Source organism: Chiloscyllium plagiosum, unplaced genomic scaffold, assembly GCF_037043375.1.
Source record: "Chiloscyllium plagiosum isolate Xiang-an unplaced genomic scaffold, Cpla_swu_hap1 HiC_scaffold_16, whole genome shotgun sequence".
NCBI lineage: Eukaryota > Metazoa > Chordata > Chondrichthyes > Orectolobiformes > Hemiscylliidae > Chiloscyllium > Chiloscyllium plagiosum.
This window is the reverse complement of record NW_028270154.1, coordinates 81,152,838-81,171,790: the sequence shown is the minus strand read 5'-3', so window position 1 is coordinate 81,171,790 and position 18,953 is coordinate 81,152,838. Positions and strand designations below refer to the sequence as shown.

The 18,953-nt window shown below is 42.2% G+C and overlaps 1 protein-coding gene across 2 annotated transcripts in view; it reads right to left on the bottom strand.

The window, feature by feature from the left end:
* The window catches only part of ublcp1 (ubiquitin-like domain containing CTD phosphatase 1), a 46,949-nt gene extending 31,526 nt beyond the window's left edge, over positions 1–15,423 (bottom strand). Inside the window, exons 1-3 of one of the 2 annotated variants that reach the window (XM_043703986.2) lie at positions 15,407–15,423; positions 6,262–6,441; positions 372–463 (exon numbers count right to left, since the gene is read on the bottom strand). In XM_043703986.2, coding sequence (XP_043559921.1) covers positions 372–463; positions 6,262–6,415 — 246 coding nt within the window. In that variant the 5' untranslated portion in view covers positions 6,416–6,441; positions 15,407–15,423. Of the gene's footprint in view, positions 1–371; positions 464–6,261; positions 6,442–13,834; positions 13,967–15,406 lie in introns of those variants that run through there. The other variant, XM_087995472.1, reaches the window with a different exon arrangement.
* Positions 15,424–18,953: the final 3,530 nt, after the last annotated feature.

Here is an 18,953-nt window from a genome sequence, read left to right as displayed (position 1 = left end):
CCCAACCGGACCCATTCCCCTACCCTAAACTTACCTCTGACTAATGTACCTAACACTAAGGGACAATTTAGCATGGCCAATTTACCTGACCTGCACATGTGGGAGGAAACCGGAGCATCCGGAGGATACACACGCAGACATGGAGAGAATGTAAAAACTCCACACAGACAGTCACCCAAGGCAGGAATCGAACCCAGGTCCCTGGCGCTGACAGTCAGCAGTGCTAACCACTGAACCACAGTGCTGCCCCTAATATGGCAGATTTATTTTACAATTCAGGTTTGTACACCTGCCCTTTCTCAACAAACAATGATAGTTACCAAAGCATTTTTATTCAAAAGACAATTGATTTTGGAACATCTGATTCCTACCAGGCACTCTTCCCTACTGCCCATCATCATAATCTTAGTATTTGGTTTCAGTTTAAGCACGCCCAGCTTAACGTCATCTTCTGCAGCTTTACCTGTAAACAGAGAGAAGAAGAATCAGCTTACATTCATTACAAAGATAACGATTAAATAAATAAAGTATTCTCTACTCTATCTGTCCTGCAATTCTGCTTGATCTTGATAATTTCTCAGGCTTTCTTCCTGAACGTCAAACATACCCATCCGTTGTGACCAACCCCATCCAGCTATTACTTTATTAGTTTAGTGTTGAAGTTGCCCCTGTCATCCAGTGAGCAACAGAGTGGCTGCATCTCCCTCCACAGTTCCTGCACAACCACCCTTAATAAATCTTCCCTTAGGCCATGGTCCATCTCATGTCCACTTTAGCTCAATACTTGTGTCACTATACAATGGGATGTGCCACCTCACGCAGTGTTCCATTTCTCCCGCAATCTGCACACGGTAAAAATGTAAATTTGGGTGTCCTCCAGTTACAATCACATTTCTCTTATTCTTGTCTTTGTCCTCATGTTCATGCTGATTGAGTTAGGCGAGGTACTGGATCAAGCTCTACACTATAATAATAAGGTTGTCTTATTCCTGGTCTCCTCGCTGGTCATATTTTGGCTTCTTTGAGCAAGATTACTAATTCATTTAAAGTGTCTAAATAGGAGCAATTCTAATAGTCAGCCCATCCGAATGAGACTGAAAAACCTTGTTCTACATTCAGCCCTTTTACTGAGCAGAGGAATCTTGCGACGTTTCAGTGAAACAGTGAAACAAGTAGGTAAAAGGTAGTACTTAATCTATAATCTCATCTATTTCTGACATTCGTGATCTTTTCAAATCGGGATGCTGGAAAATAAGTTACTCCTAACCCTTCTGCGACCTTTGTCAATTTAAGCACCAGTCTCTGAAAGAAAAAGAAGGCTCCATTATTTCAAAAGAACAGCTCAGAGAATTGTATGCACAGCTCACGGAAGACAAGTGATTGATTTGTAGTTTCTGAGCTGCAACCTTTAGGACATTTGGCCAGAAATGAAAAGTGAAAAACTATCAGATCCAGAAGAGATTCAATCCCATTAGAATAGAAGAGAAGTGAGCCAGCAGAAAATAGAGACAAAATTTACAAAATCCTTGCTATTTCAGGAGCATCCAGGGGTCGATACAGGTCACGTAGGACCATGTATAACCTGGAAGCCTGTTAACCTTGTATACAGAAACCTATGGTCACAGACTGATTTTATGTAATGATTCACATTTTACCCATCAAGGGCACAAAAAAGAAAATCCTTTTCCAAATATTCAAACCCAATAAAATTCAAATCAGATAAATCAGCAAGATTAGCACAAATAGAACTGGGTTGTCTGAGGTTTGTGAGCAAATATACCTTATGGTCCAGATTTCAACCGAGAAGCTGCTTCTTCCTATCTCCTTTCGGACTATGACCTCACCACCAAGTATCAAGCATTGTTTTCAAAACAGTCATCGACCATATTTCCTCTGGCGATCTTCCCTCAATGGGTTTCTATCTCCTTCCAAAGATCAATATACAGGATTGGCCAGTTGGCCCATCAACTTCCCTGCAGCACTAAACTGATTGCTTCCAAACTTGATTCAATTTTTCTCCTCTTGTCCAATGTGTCTCTATTTAAGAGTTGCAAGAGAGGAAGAAAGGGGCTGTGGGACATATTAACTTATTACATGCTTTTAACCCACAATGATTTAGACTTGAATGAAGAAAGGTTGATCACAAGTTCGCAGATGATAGAAAAATGGTGGAGCGGTAAATAGTGAAGGAGATAGCCTTAAGTGACAAGAGAACATAGACGGACAACACAGATCAATGTCAGATGGAATGCAAACCAGAGAAGTGAGATAATTCACTTCAGCAGGAAAAACAAGCTAAGGGGATATATGATGAATGGTAGGATCCAGTGAAACATTGAAAATAAAAGGCACATCATTCCCAAGGCTCTTATGGTAACAGGACAGATAGGTAAAGTGCTTAAGGCAGCGTTATGGATACTTGCCTTTACTAGCCAAGGCACAGAGTTTAACGTCATGGAAATTATGATGTAACTGTATAACAGTTGCTTAGACCACAATTACAGTATCGTGTGCAATTCTGGAATCAATACTCCAGAGAAGCAGGAAGGGTGTGATTGCATTGGAGAGGGTAGAGAAGATTTACCAGGATGTTGCCTGGGCCGGAGAGTTTAACTTATGGAGAGAGATTGGACCAACTGGGAATGTTTTCCTTGGAGCAGACAAAACTGAGGAGGAGAGGAGACAGATTGAAACGGATTAAATTATGACAAGCATAGTCAAGATAGACAGGAAGGAACTTTTTCCTTTGGTGGAGGGATCAATGATCGGGGCATAGAGTTAAAGTAAGAATCAGGAGGTTTTTCACCCAGAGAGTGGTGGGAATCTGGAACTCAATGCCTGTAAGGATGATAGTGACAGAAGTCCTCCTAACATTAAGGACTATCCAGATGTATACTTGCAATGCAAAAGCATACAAGGCCATCGTCAAATGCTGGAAAATTAGATTAATATAGTCAGGTATTTGTTTTTGATCAGAGCAGACTTGAAGAGCCATAAGACCTTTTCTCTGCGCTTTTGACTTTTATGACTCTATGACCACCTTGGTTCAGAAGGTTCTTTTGCAGGGGGGGGGGGAATGCTCCCTTTAAATGTTGTGTTTCTAAGGATAGTGTGCTTGCACGTGGCTTCAAAAACATTCGCCGTCAACCGTTTATTGACATGTTAATGACTTCAGTTTGACTTTGTTTCCTTACAGACTAAATAATAAGCAACTTGGCAATTATGGAGCCACAAGCTAACAAGACAACAAGACCTCATACCCAACATGCTGGCATTGCTGGTTCCCAGCTGTTGAGCAAGGGACTGGTTTAAAAAAAAAACCATTACAGTTCGCCTGTTAAATTTCTGAGACAGAATGGTAACAAGGCAACCAAATAAAGATGGCAAGAAGTTTGGAATGTTGGGAGAACATTCATAAGTTATGTGAAGTCAAACCAGATGACCTGGCGTAAATGTAGAGTAATAGGGTTTGGGGAATGGGTCTGGATGTGTTACTCTTTGGAGAGTCCGTATGGACTTGTTAGGCCAAATGGTCTGTTTCCACACTGTAGGGATTCTGTGTTAGTGATGACCTGTTGTTATGGGGAAGCAGACTGCCTTTGCTAATTTGGGACAGTGGCAATGCCATTGATTAATAACCTAAAGTTCCAGGCTATTACTCTGCGGCATGGGTTAAAATCTCACCCTGGACGTTAGTGCAATTTAAATTCAATTAAGAGAGTCTGGAAATGAAAGCCAGTCTCAGTCCACGAAAAAGCCTGAGTGACCATGAAACTACCAAATTGTTATACAAACCCATTTGATACACTAATATCTTTTAAGGAAAGAAATCTGCCAGCTTTATCCAGTCTGGCCAACATATCACTCCAACAATGCAGTTAACTCTTAACTGCCCTCTGAAATGATCCAGCAAGGACAAAGAGCAATGGACCATAAATGCTAACCGCGTTCATGATGTTCATATCCCATGAAAGGATAACGATAAACAAATTATGCATAGTTGTAAAGATTGAGTGAAATAAATCCAGCTGTAGAATTGAGAGACTGACCCAAAGTGCCTGCTGTGCTGTGAAGTAAAGCAGCTTATTCATTTGTATCAGATCTCATCTCACCAAAGTAGACTGAAAAGGTGAAAGGAGAAGGTGAGGACTGCAGATGCTGGAGATCAGAGTTGAAGAGTGTGGTGCTGGAAAAGCACAGCCGGTCAGGCAGCATCCGAGGAGCAGGAGATTCAGCGTTTCTAGCATAAGCTCATCATCAGGAATGTGCCTGATAAACAGCTTATGCTCAAAACATTGACTTTCCTGTTCCTCAGATGCTGCTGATCGACTGTGCATTTCTAGCACCACGCTCTTTGACTGAAAACGTGAAAGATCTAATAAAACTAGAATTCAGCTCACAAAGTAGTCAAAAACATCATCTGAGGGTAACTTCTCAGACCATTCTTGGGATCGATTAATGGTACCGAATCCAAAACAATATTTACGACATTTCGATTTGCCCTATCTTGACTTTACTCTGCAAATCACATTTCACAGCGCATTATGAAAATCAACGAGCAGTAATCCAACAAGCAAATAAAAGACTAAAGAGTTATAGAGATGCACAGCTCTGAAAAAGACCCTTTGGTCCAACTTCTCCATGCAGACGGGACATCCTAAATAGATCTGGTCCCATTTGCTAGCATTTGGTCCATATCCCTCTAAACCCTTCCTATCCAGATGCCTTTTAAATGTTGTCATTGTACCAGCCTCCACCACTTCGTCTGGCAACTCATTCCAAACACACACCACTGTGTGAAAAAGTTGCCACTTAGGTCCCTTTTAAATCTTTCCCCTCTCACCCCAAACTTATGCGCTAGTTCTGGACTCCCCACCTCAAGGAAAAGACCAGTCTATTTACCCTACCCATGCCTCTCATGATTTTATAAACCTCTTTAAGTTCACCCCTCAGCCTCCTATGCTCCAGGGAAAGTAGCCCCAGCCTATTCAGCCTCTCCCTACAGCTCAAACCCTCCAACCCTGACAGCCTTGTAAATCTTTTCTGAACCATTTCAAGTTTCACAACATCCTCCCTATAGCAGGAGACTAGAATTGCATGTAGTATCGAAAAGTGGCCTAACCAATGTCGTGTACAGCTGCAACATGACCTCCCAACTCCTATACTCAATACTCTGACCAATAAAGCTAGCATACCAAATGTCTTTTTCACTATTCTATCTACTTGCAACTCTGGTTCAAGAAACGACATACCTGCGCTCCAAGGTAATCTTCTTTGCTGTCCATTGCACCTCTTATGTTTGTATAATTTGCAAACCTACTAACCATACCTAAGTTCACATCCAAATCATTTACACAAATGACAAAAAGCAGCGGACCCAATACTAATCCTTGTGGCACATCGCTACTCACAGGCTTCCAGTCTGAAAAACACCCTCCACCCCCACCCTCTATCTTCTACCTTCAAGCCAGTTCTATATCCAAATAGCTAGTTCTCCCTCTATTCTGTATGATCTAACTTTGCTAACCAGTTTACCATGCAGAAGCTTGTCAAAAGCCTTACAAGTGTCCATATAGATTAAATCCACCGCTCTGCCCTCATTTGTTACTTCTTCAAAAACTTCAATCAAGTTAGTGAGACATAATCTCCCACGCACAAAGCCATGTTGACCAACAATAATCAGTCCTTGCCTTTCCAAATACATGTAAATCCTGTCCCTCAGGACTCCCTCCAACAACTTGCCCAGCACAGATGTCAGGCTCATCGGTCAAGAGTTCCCTGTCTTACTATCTTTCTTGAATAGTGGCATCACAATAGCCAACCTCCAGTCTACCAACATCGCACCTGTGACTATCAATGATACAAATATCTCAGCAAGGGGACCAGCAATCTCTTTCCTAGCTTCCCACAGTTTTAGAGTACATCTGATCAGTTGATTATCGGACAATCAAGTGAAATGAACATTCCACAATATTTCCGAAAATTGAATATGTTACATGGATTATCTTGCATTAAGACGTTTTACCCTCTGCTGGCTTTAAGTGAATTTTATTATTGCAGACCTTCATTATGCAATCCCTGTCACCATTCCACCTTTCACTGTGCAACAGTGCCTCTCAATTTACTCCCAACTCAATCATGAACAAATCCAGGTTAGATTCAAGAAGCATTTGTCAAAACCTACTTTTACTTAGTATAGACAATACTTGTATTTTTGCCGAGCTGAATTCAGCTAACCCCGCATGCATAAGCAAACACTACCTTTGATTTTCAAGCCAAGTAACTTCTGGCGCTCTGGCAGCACCCCAGTTAGAGTTTTAATTGTTTCCTTCAAGTCCAGCACTGTGTCCTCTTCTGTCAGTTTTGTTACTGGATATTCTTGTCCACTCCATTTTATTATAATTGAAACGGACATCCTCACAGGTAAGGTTTGGCTTCAATCTGAATAGAGAATGAAACATGATAAAATGTGAATGTGAACATTAAAATTTGAATGCAAACAATTGTTCAAAATGATGAAATACATTTCAACGAATATCATATTGCAAAAAACAAAAAATGAGTCTCCAAGCTTTCCACAGTCAGGGCCTGGTTTTGCAAAAGCCAACCAAACAAAACCAAGTATTTCTAATCTTTCACAAAATGTGGGTAAGTTGATGAACTGTATTTGTTCATAAACATTACACTTTACCAAAAATATAACAGTATATTGCAAACAGACACATTGCTCAACTAGTTGTAACGTAGCAATGCTACCAATGTTAGATATCTCTACTGAGGGGTCAAAGGGGAAAGCTGCACTTTTACACTTCATTTCAAAACTGAGGATTGTGGCAGTGATTAAGTTACTGGCTAGGACTGCTATGACGCGGTAGTTCTGTTCTCATGCAATCCTGTTATAAGAAAATCACGTAATAGCACCACCATTTAAACTCATGGGGCTGGAATCGCGTTATAACCAATAGAAGCTTTAAAAGCTCACGCCATAGAAAGAGTGCCCTCAACTCGTCAATGCAAATTTGCATTAACAAACCACACAGTATAGCAGATCAACCTGTAATTATGGAAGAGTTACAGTACAGAAAAAAGCCATTCAGCCTGTCAAACCGATGCTGACATTCCATAAGAGCAACTCAGTTAGTCCTACTCCTCTGACTTTTCTGTGTGGCCCTAGCAACTTTGGTTCAAGTCATTTTACAATTCCCTTTTGAAAGCGACAGTTAAATCTGTCTCCACGGAAACATTAGGCAACATATTCCTGAACTTAACCAATTGCTATGCAAATATCTTCTCATGTTATCTTTATATTCATCTTAAATTGCTCAAAGTGGCTGGGTAGATTGATAAAGCGCTTAACAATTCCACGAAGAGAGTACATATAAGTCCAAGGAGGTTATAATGAACCTTTATAAAATGCTGGTTTGGCTTCAAACAAAAAAATTTTCAAACATGACAACTAACACATCCACTCTCTCCACGGCATCTTATTTTTGTACCCTGGAATGTCGATTACCACGCTCTGAGGATTATTCGGCTTTCAGTCCTTTCAATTTCTTCAGCACTATTTTTGTTAAATAATTATAATTTCCTTCAATTTATCTTTCCTAATAGACCCTTACTTTCCTAGCATTTCTGGGATGTTATCTCTGTCTTCTTCTGTAAAGACAGATCTAAATTAGTTGTTTATTTGTTCTGCTATTTCCTTGGTCCTCATTATCAATTCCCCCATTTCATATTTCAAGGAGCTTACATTTGTCTTTATTAATCTTATTTTTACACACTTACAGAAGCTCTTAAAGTACACGTTTATAAGTTCCTTGTACTTCTACTCTCATATTTTATTTTTCCCCTCTTAATCAATCTTACGTTGCTCCTTAAACAAAAACCCCCGAAAGAACTGCAGATGATGGAAAACAGTGACGCATTTCTGAAGAAGGGCCACTGGACTCAAAATGTCAACTCTGCTTCCTCCCCAGAGATACTGCCAGACCCGCTACGTTTTTCCAACAGTATCGGTTTTTGTTGTATGTTTCCCCCTTTACTGAATTTTAATTGGTTTCCAATCCTCAGGCTAGCTACTTATTCACTTATTGTGGGCAACACGGTGGCTCAGTGGTTAGCACTGCTGCCTCACAGCACCTGGGACCCAGGTTCAATTCCCACCTCGGGCAACTGCCTGTGTGGAGTTTGCACATTCTCCCCATGTCTGCGTGGGTTTCCTCCGGGTGCTCCAGTTTCCTCCCACTCAATCAGGTCTACTATTTTTCCTAGGCAATACAATTTAAATTAACAAGTTTATTTAATTTTTTTTTACAAAATAACTGACACATCTCTACATTGGAAAAAGTCATTATCCTAAATTTGAGAGATCACAGCTAATGTACTTCCACCAAAAATAGAAAAAGCCAGAATATTTTAACTTGACAGCTACTATCCTTTCTAACGCATCTCAGATTTAAATTTAACAGTTGACAGACGGTGTTCATTATAATCTTATCTACTATGGTGATCCCATAAAGCAGCTCCTAAATCTACCCAGCGTAACATCATAGATTCTACATTCATTTATAAGGATTTCATTCATGTTTTCCTGCCTTCCAGTTTTCAAATGTGTCTTTGTTGACAGATTTACACTCTCTTTTGCAATCTTTCTCTCTCCCAGAACCTCTTGCAGTCATATCAAACTCTTCCAACCCCCCTCTCAACCCCATCCAACCATTCCTCCTTCCCCCCCCCGCCAAACTCCTTTGCAGCCTCATCCTCTCATTCCCGCCCTCACACCATCCCTCCTGGAACCTCCTGCCTTTGGCCCCAACAGACAGCCACCCAGCTAAGTAAAGATATGTTCATATGTTCAATCCTCAAATTCTGATAAAATTCCCAGACCCCAGCAGATGGCTACTCTCTCACTGCCAGCACTGACTTTCCTATCTGTTGTTCTAAGCGCAGGCCCCTTTTTTTCCTCCCATGACTACAGCTAATAGGCTTACAGCAAACCTACCAGTACAGGTAGATAACCCTTCATCCAAAATCCCAAAATCCAAAAAGCTCCAAGGTCCGAAGGTTTTTTTGTGAAGACTTTTTCTCATTAATAAGGTTGTTGAGCCTTCAGACAGTTAACCCAACTCCACACCTACTTGATGCGTGTCACTCAAATGCGACATATGGGGGCATGGCCCAGCACCAACAAGCATCAATTCTGTTTCAGGGCCCATTTTACTCACAGTAAGTCTGTTCTTCTGGAAAACTTTTAAAGATTTCACCATCAAACTGTCACTTATTCTGAAATTTGAAAAATTCTGAATTCCAAAACCCAGCTAGTCCCGAGCATTTCGGATAAAGGATTGTGCATCTGTAGTAAATGTGACAGAACACCACCCTGTGATTACAGCACCAGCTCTTACCAGTCTGGTCCACTCAACTTACAAGGATGATTTTTTTTTAATTCCTCGATGGTCACTCATGAGATTGAACATTCCCAGGCAATTTGGAAGTTTCATGGGTGAATTTGCTTGCTAGTCCCATATATTTTGATCACTATTGCATACAGACGCTACAGTTGTAATGTAATTTGAGAATCTGTAAGGGTGTTAGCTATCATTCTGTTCAGATTAATCTTCCCTGAGTCAGAACCTTGTGGATTCAACTTCTATTCCAGCGACTTGAGCACAAGACCCGAGACATTCTAACATAGGTCTGAGGGAGCACAATGCTGGAGGTCTGTCTTCCTGATGAAACACTAAACTAAAGTAATATCTGTTCTCTCAAAGATTCATTAGCTTTATTTTGAATAAAATCAGGGGAGTTATCTCGAGTGCCTTGACCAATATTTACTCCTCACTCAACATCATTGAAAGCATTGACTGGGAACTGTAGCACTGAGTCTGCTGTGAATAAACTGGCTACAGTACCATGCTTCCCTCATTGCAACAGTGACCACAACTTTAAAAAGTACTAAAGTGACTGCAAAATGACTCTAAAGAAGGCACTTTGTAAATACAAGTCTATTTGGCTTTCACTGAATACAAGTCTATTTGTCTTTCACTGAATACAATCTACTTTCAAATTTAAATTCTTTGCATGTGGTTACCTAACTTCATTTTGGCTGGAGACAAACACAATGGATTCACAATACAATCTCAATGTTGGTGTAACACCTTCAGGATAGACCATTAACAAGGCACAAGACTGAGTGTGGTTGAATATTCCCCAATTGTCTGGGTGGGTACAGCTCTAGCAACTTGAGACTATCTCAAAAGAAAGCAGTCCACCTTGATTTGGCAGCATATTCACTTCCAACATTCACTCCCATCATCACCACATACAGTGGCATCACATACATACTGTGCACTATCTATAGGATGCAAAGCTTTAATTCACTAAGGTTACTTCAACAGGACCTTCTAAACCCTTGACCTCTATCACCTATCAGTACACATATGGGAACACCACATACAAGTTCCTCTTCAAGCCACACACCATCCTGACATAGAATTATACTGGCATTCCTATACTGTCACAGGGTCAAAATCCTGGTGTCATCCAGTTTCCCTATCCCCGTACTAGTCAAAGCAAACACTCAGAGACACAGTATGGCTTTACCTCCTTCATCTTTATTCTGGGCCCTGGATGGAGAGAGAACGATTGCCCATGTGCACAGAGACACGAGTTCTCAGTCTTCTTTCGAACAACAGATTCTTAAAGAATTACATAGTCACTTACAGGGAGCAGCATCCAAATAAGGAAGCATCTATATTGACTGGATGGCCATTACAATCAGCGAACATCAACAGTAAAGATGAAGACATCTGGCATTACACAATGGATGTTCTTAACCTTGTTAACTAGCATTACATAATGGATGCTTTTCACCTCGTAAACCCACCACCCCTGCCTCATGCACCTCACTGATTACTGCAAGTTCTTATCTGGTCAAAGCTATGTTAACTGAGCGTTTGTTATGCAACCCAAAACTTAACTCTTTCCCTACTTGCTCATATCTTATACACATTATCACTGGAACTCCATGACCACATAGCCCACTCTCAACCACCTTCAGCGGATTTTTGCTGATGAATGCACCATATTCAGCACCATTCACAAATCCGCAGAAACAGAAGCAGTCCACGTTCAAATATAACAAAATTGGGCTATCAAGTGGCAAGTAACATTCATGCCATACAAATGCCAGGTAATGACTAACTCCAATAAGCAACAATCTAACCATCACCCCATGACATTCAGTCGTGTTACCATCAATGAATCCCTCACTATCAACATCCTGTGGGTTACCACTGACAAAAAACTCAACTGGACTCACCACAGAAACAGTGGCTACAAGAGCAGCTCAGAGGCTAGAAACATCACCCCCTGACTCCCCAAAGCCTGTCCACCATCCATAAGGTAAAAGGAGCATAATGGAATACTTCCCACTTGCCTCCAACAACACAAGAAGCTTGACACCATCCAGGGCAAAGCAGCCTATTTGATTAGCACCACATCCAAAAACATCCACTTCATCCACCCCTGACACTCAATAGCAGTAGTGTGTACTATCTACAAGATGCACTGCAGAAATTCACCAAAGATTCTTAGACAGACAGCACCTTCTAAACCCACTACCACTTCCATTTAGAAGGACAAGGGCAGCAGTTACACAGGTACACCACCACCTGCAATATCTCCTCCAAGCCCCCACCTGCTTCAAGAAGACCACCATCATCCTGGCACCAAAAAAAGTAATGCAGTGTGCCCAATGGTTCTGACCTCCACAATTATGAAGTGCTTCAAGAGGTGAGCCACATCAACTCTAACCTCCCAGCCTGTTTTGATTCCTTGCCTACCAGTGCAATAGGTCCACGGCAGACGCCATCTCCTGGCCCTACACTCATCCCTGAAACATCTGTACAATAAAGATACCTACGTCAGGCTCCTACTTATTGACTATAACACTGCCTTCAAGACCATAATTCCAACAAAACTAATCTCCAAACCTAGATCTCTGCTCTATCCTCTGCAACTCGATCCTTGACTTTCTGACCCACAGACCACAACCGGTGAGAATAGGCGATAGCACCTCCTCCACAATAACTGTCAACACTGGGGCCCTGCAAGGCTGTGTACTCAGCCCTTCATTATACTCCCTATATACTCATGACGGTGTGGCCAAACTTCAGTCTAACTCAGTCTACAAGTTGGTTGATGTCACCAACGTTGTAGGCCAGATCTCAAAATGATGAGGCTGAATATAGGAAAAAGATAGTGTGCTTGGTGGCATGATGTAGAGGTAAGAATCTCTCCCTCAACGTCAGCAAAATTAAAGAGATGGTCACTGACTTCAGCAAGCAAGGTGGAGGGCACACCTCTGTCTACATCAATGATCCTGAGGTGGAGATGGTAGAGTGCGTCAAGTTCCTAAGAGTGATGATCTGTCCTAGTCCAGCCACGTTGATGCTACAGTCAAGAAAACACAATAATATCTCTACTTCTTTAGGAAGCTAAGGAAATTCAGCTTGTCTGTAAAGACTCTTACTAATTTTCATAGATGCACCATACAAAGTATCCTATCACTGCTCGACCTCGGACCATAAGAAACTACAGAGTTGTGAACACAGCCCAGTGCATTACGCAAGCCAACCTTCCATCCATTGACTTCATCTATATTTCTCATTACCTCGGGAAGGCAGCCAACTTAATCTAAGACTCCTCCCACCCGGTTATAATCTCTCCCAACTTCTTCTGTTAGGCAGAAAATACAATAGATTAAACTCGCATATCAACAGATACAAGAACAGCTTCTTCCCCGCTGCTATCAGACTTCTGAATGGACCTCTCAAATTTTAAATTTAATGTTGATCCCGCTCTTTATTCAGCTTCTCTGCAGCCATTATATTGCATTCTTCATTCTGTTCTGCTACCCAAATGCACTTTGTATGTTATGATCTGGCTGCACTGCAAAACTACAAAGCAAAACCTTTCACTGTACTTACAAACATTTGATAGTAATAAATCAAGTCACAAAAAAAAAGCAATGCATTATCTAGATATGGAATATATATCACTGGTCAAAATTCTAGAAAGGCTTTGCAGGTCAACCCACAGTAGGCAGACTGGAGCAGTTCAACTCATCACCACCTTCTCAAGGGGCAATTAGGAACAGGCAATAAATGTCAGTCCAGCCAGCGATGCCCCCATCCCAAGAAAGAATAAAAACAGATGGAGAGCCGAGAACTGCAGATGATTTTATAACTGTAGTTTCAACATTGTGTCGCTCAAATATCCTGTTACTTCGTTATTTGGTGTCCTAAACCACTAGTTATAAAACTTAAAATGTTATTTGGTCACACTCAGTCTGCTACACGTTTCTAAAATGAAACATTCTTGAAATATCTTATACAGGTTGGCCTGAAAGACATTGGTTTGGCTATGGGTTTCCAGAACTTTCTGATTCAATTTCATTTCCGGCATTTCTTTGTTGTGAACTGTACCAGACAACAATGCAGGCGAGACATACAGAGGAACATTGCTCATTTGGTGTCACTTGATTAATCTTACAGCACCCACAAGCTGCTGTGCCAGCTCTTTAAAACACAAACTCTTTCTCCAGAATCCGGAAACTTTCTCCCCTGATCTGGTTTCAAATCTGTGCTCCAGATTTGATGCACAAAGCTGAATCTTGGCATGAAGGGAAACAAATGAAAGACATTTGCAAGACATTTAAACTAACTGACCGCTTCACTCTCCCAAACGTCACTGGTTATAAAGTCCTTTACAAAACTCTGCAATGTAAATTATTTTAAAACTGCAGTTTAAACATTTTATTCCTCAAACTTACCAATGTTTCTTTATTTGGTGTCCTAAACCACTAGTCATACAACCTAAAATGTTATTTACACTCACTCAATCCGTTACACATTTCTGAAGTAAAGTATTCTTGGAGGCCCTGAAACATCCTGAACTTACAGACTAAGGGTCGATGTACAAAATTCCACTATGTAAAGACAAAAGAGTTTAGCAAACAAGAGAGGTGGCAAAGAGAGAGACATGAGGGGTTAAAGAAAGAAAAGCTGTTTTTTTTTGGGGGGGGGGTATGGGGAGGAGGAAATCAATTGGAAAATCCAGTCCGATTTGAAAAGCAAAACAAAAACTGCACATTCCGGAATAGAGGCTGGAAGAACACAGCAAGTCAGATTTGAGACGCTGGGTGTTCTTCCAGCCTCCTGTTTGTCTACTCCGGATTCCGAAATGTGCAGTTTTTGTTTTGTTTTGCTTCTCAAATCGGACTGGATTTTCCAATTGGTTTTTTTTTTGTTAAACAAAGAGATGCACCCTTCTACAGGAGGGACACACGAGAGAAACCCATTCCACACTTTTATCTCCTAGTGAAGCTTGTGGGAGGGTAAGGGGGTGTAAGGGGGAGTAAGGGGAGAGGGTAAGGGGGTGTAAGGGGAGAGGGTAAGGGGGTGTAAGGGGAGAGGGTAAGGGGGTGTAAGGGGAGAGGGTAAGGGGGAATAAGGGGAGAGGGTAAGGGGGAATAAGGGGAGAGGGTAAGGGGGTGTAAGGGGAGAGGGTAAGGGGGTGTAAGGGGGAGGGTAAGGGGGTGTAAGGGGAGAGGGTAAGGGGGTGTAAGGGGAGAGGGTAAGGGGGAATAAGGGGAGAGGGTAAGGGGGAATAAGGGGAGAGGGTAAGGGGGAATAAGGGGAGAGGGTAAGGGGGAATAAGGGGAGAGGGTAAGGGGGAATAAGGGGAGAGGGTAAGGGGGAATAAGGGGAGAGGGTAAGGGGGTGTAAGGGGAGAGGGTAAGGGGGTGTAAGGGGAGAGGGTAAGGGGGTGTAAGGGGAGAGGGTAAGGGGGAGTAAGGGGAGAGGGTAAGGGGGAATAAGGGGAGAGGGTAAGGGGGAATAAGGGGAGAGGGTAAGGGGGAATAAGGGGAGAGGGTAAGGGGGAATAAGGGGAGAGGGTAAGGGGGAATAAGGGGAGAGGGTAAGGGGGAATAAGGGGAGAGGGTAAGGGGGAATAAGGGGAGAGGGTAAGGGGGTGTAAGGGGAGAGGGTAAGGGGGTGTAAGGGGGAGGGGGACAGGGGCGAAAGAATATTTTTCTGTTCAATAATAAAAGAGCGAACCTCTTACATCGAAACATAAGAGGGAGAAAGGCGGAGAGAGAAGATGAAAGTGGAATAAATCCGCGGGGCTGACGGGGGGATTAAAGTAAATGAAATGGGGAATGGGTCATAAACTCCGGTCAGTTTTTTTTTGAAAGTCCCGGTTTAAAATAATAAAACGACCCTCCGGAGCGGAGCTGCCGGTTTTAGTCCCCACCTCCCTCGGTCTGACCTTCCCGTTACTTATACCTTCGTCAAATATTATTATTATTATTATTATAGCTCGTTCCCGGGTTTTTTTTTACCGTCTGCGTGTCCGCCGGAAGTTCCGTCAGTTTCTGCCGTTCCCCCGCCCCCCCTTCCTCCTCATCTAAGCCGCTTCCGTGTCCGTCCCTCTCCAGCCTCCCCCACCAGCCAGTCTGCCTGCTCCGCTTTCAGGGGTTCCGCCCACCAGAGGGTCTTCTCCCACCCCCAAACTTTCAAGCGCTTTCTCAATTCAACACACACAGAAACAAAACACAGGAGGCAGCACCCCACCTCCCCCCCCCCCATCCCACCGCTGTTGTGAAACTTGAAAGGGTTCAAAAAAGACTTACAAAGATGTTGCCAGGGTTTGAGCTACAGGGAGAGGCTGAATAGGCTGGGGCTGTTTTCCCTGGAGCGTCGGAAGCTGAGGGGTGACCTTATAGAGGTTTACAAAATTATGAGGGGCGTGTATCGGGTAAATAGACAAAGTCTTTTCTCTGGGGTGAGTGCGTTGAGAACTCGAGGGCGTAAGTTTAGGGTGAGAGGGGAAAGATATAAAAGAGACCTAAGCGGCAACTTTTTCACTCCAAGGGTGGTGCGTGTATGGAATGAGCTGCCAGAGGAAGTGGTGGAGACAGGTACAATTGCAACATTTAAGAGGCATTTGGATGGGTATATGAATAGGAAGGGTTTGGAGGGATATGGGTCAAATGCTGACAAATGGGACTACAGTAGTTTAGGATATCTCGCCAGCATGAATGAGTTGGACCGAAGGGTCTGTTTCCTGCTGTATATCTCTATGACTCTTATGGGAAAAAAACTAAACAGCATCCACAAATACTGTGGATTGCTGCCTACTAGAAAGAAAAAAATAATTAAAAAACAATTCGAAACAGAAATTGCTAGAAAATCTCAGCAGATCTGGCAGCATCTGCAGGGAAAAATTGGAGTTTACGTTTCTGGTCGAGTGACCCTTCCTCAGAACTGCTGAGCTTTTCTGACAATTTCTGTTTTTGTCACTGAATTACAGCATCTGCAGTACTTTTCAGTTTTGTGCTGGTGAAACTCAACAGATACAGCAGAATCTGTGGACAGAAAAAGTCAAAATGGCTTCTGCCTGAAACTTCGACTCTCTTGCTCTTCGGACGCTGCCTGACCTGCTGTGCTTTCTCCAGCACCACACTTTTCGACTCTTCTTTGGAACAGTAAATGTTTGAGATGCAAGGTGGAAAGTGGTGCAGAAATTCAGCAAGTCTGTCAGCACCAGTAGAGAGAAACAGAGGTGGCAAAGTGATGGAAATATCATTAGACTTGTAATCCAAAACCCCAAGCAAATGTTTATGGATTTGAATCTCACCACAGAAGATAGAGAAATTTAATTCATTTAGAAAAAGTCTGGAATGAAAGAAAGACCAGTCTAATGGTAACTGTGTAACCAGTGTCAATTGTTGTGGGAAAAAAAACATCTGGTTGACTAATGTTCCTGAGGGAAGGAATCTGCCATCTTTCTCTGGTCTGACTTACATGTGACTCCACACATACAGTAATGTGGTTGGCTCTTAACTGCTCTCAGGCCAATTAGGGAGGGGCAGTACATGTTAGACTATCCCAGCCACATCTATATCCCCTGAATGAATGAAGCAAAATCTTTTGAGCCCAGTTCTGTAGAACTATCGTGTTGAATGTGAAAGGTTATCTCCCTTTCTCTCTCCACGGACGCTGCCAGGCCTGCTGAGGTTAATCGTTTTTATTTCAGATCTCTGTCATCCATAGAACTTTGCTTTTATTTGTTAAGATGCAATCTTGTTCAAAACTTTAACCTTTCAGCACATGCTCAATCTATTTTTTTGTCTCTTTTCAGATTGCTAATGGCCATTTTGTGTATTTCTGATATTTTCTATACTTCATTTTGCCCTCCTGACACAAAGCTGTGAGACGTTTGATTCTGGATTCCACACCAATGTTTGTTAATATAGATCATATTCATTCTCATGTCAATCCTAATCAATCCAGATAATGCTGTAAAATCTTTTCTGGACCAGAAGAATCAGTGTATGCTGCATAGTGACTGACCCAACTGTCGCATATTTCAAAGGATTGACTCTTGACTGTTTTCCCACTTAGGAGTTACTTTTGTCCAGCATTTTGAGGGAAGTGAATATGATAGTGGGTCTGCAAATCAGCCAGCTGAGAGATCTGTGACTCCATAAGATAAGTTTTAGTCATTTTAAACCTGCTCATTCCTCCTTTGTTCATCCCAGAACCACTCCTACTCCACCCTCTGAGCAACACCACTCTCATACTCACTAGCTCCCCTCACAGTCATTCCACGGTCAGTAGTTTTGTGCTTTTTGATATGTTAGCCCATGTAACAAACCCAAGTCTGGGTTTTTGCTGAGTCAGATATCCTAAATCGTATTGACAACACCGACTACTTCCAATGCTGTGAGATTACTGATTTACAAACACAGTCTGAGCTCTGTGCCTGTTGATATTAGAATATATTACATACACATGCGTGACTGACTGAAGGTACTGCATTGGCTCCATTACACAGTAACAGTGACTGAAGGTGAGGTGAGACCCTTAGAGCAAAATGTTACACATTGTGACGTTATGTAACGGTCTTAAAGGTTCAGGCCGGTCTGATTCAGAATCAGTAATGCAGACCATTCTGCTGCAACATGTTACTTAATGTAAATTCATTGTAACACGATCAACAAATTGGGGATAGTTTCTAAAGTGCTAACTTTTAAAGCGTGTGTTGGTTATAACGCATTTCCATTTCAGGCATAAGCCCATCATCAGGACCTGATGAAGAGGTTATGCCCGAAATGTCAATTCTCCTGCTCCTTGGATGCTGCCTGACTAGCTGTGCTTTTCCAGCAGCACACTCTCGAATTTTGGCCTTCCAACTTGTTCCACTATTCAATAGGATCATGGCTGACCTTTGTTTTGTGCATTCCACATTCCATCAACCCCCTGATAACCTTTGATTCCCCTGCCTAACAAGAATCTACTCCTCCATAAAAATATTCATGACCCACCTCCACTGCCTTCTGAGGCATAGAGTTCCAAAGTCATGCAAACCTTTGAGAGGGAAAGACACTCCCTCCATCACTGTCCAAAAAAAGGTGACCACTCATTTTAAAATAATGCCTCCTCATTCTGGATTTATCCACAAGAGGTCTTTGTCATGACCATTCAGGATCCTATAGACTTTAATCAAATCACACCTCACTCTTCCAAACTCCAGTGAAAATAAGATCAGACTATCCACTATTTTCTCATAAGACAAAGTGTGGTGCTGGAAAAGCACAATCAGTCAGGCAGCATCTGAGGAGCAGGAGAGTTGATGAAGAGCTTATGCTTGAAACGTCGACTCTCCTGCTCCTCGGGTGCTGCCTGACCTGCTGTGCTTTTCCAGTGCCATGCTTTTCGACTCTGGTTTCCAGCATCTGCAGTCCTCACTTTCTCCTTTTCTCATAAGACAACCTACTTATTCCGGGTATCATTCTAGCAAGTGTCATCTGAACCACCTCCAATGTACTTACTCCTTCCTTAAATATGGAGACCAAAATTAAACAGTGTAAAAAATGTGATTTC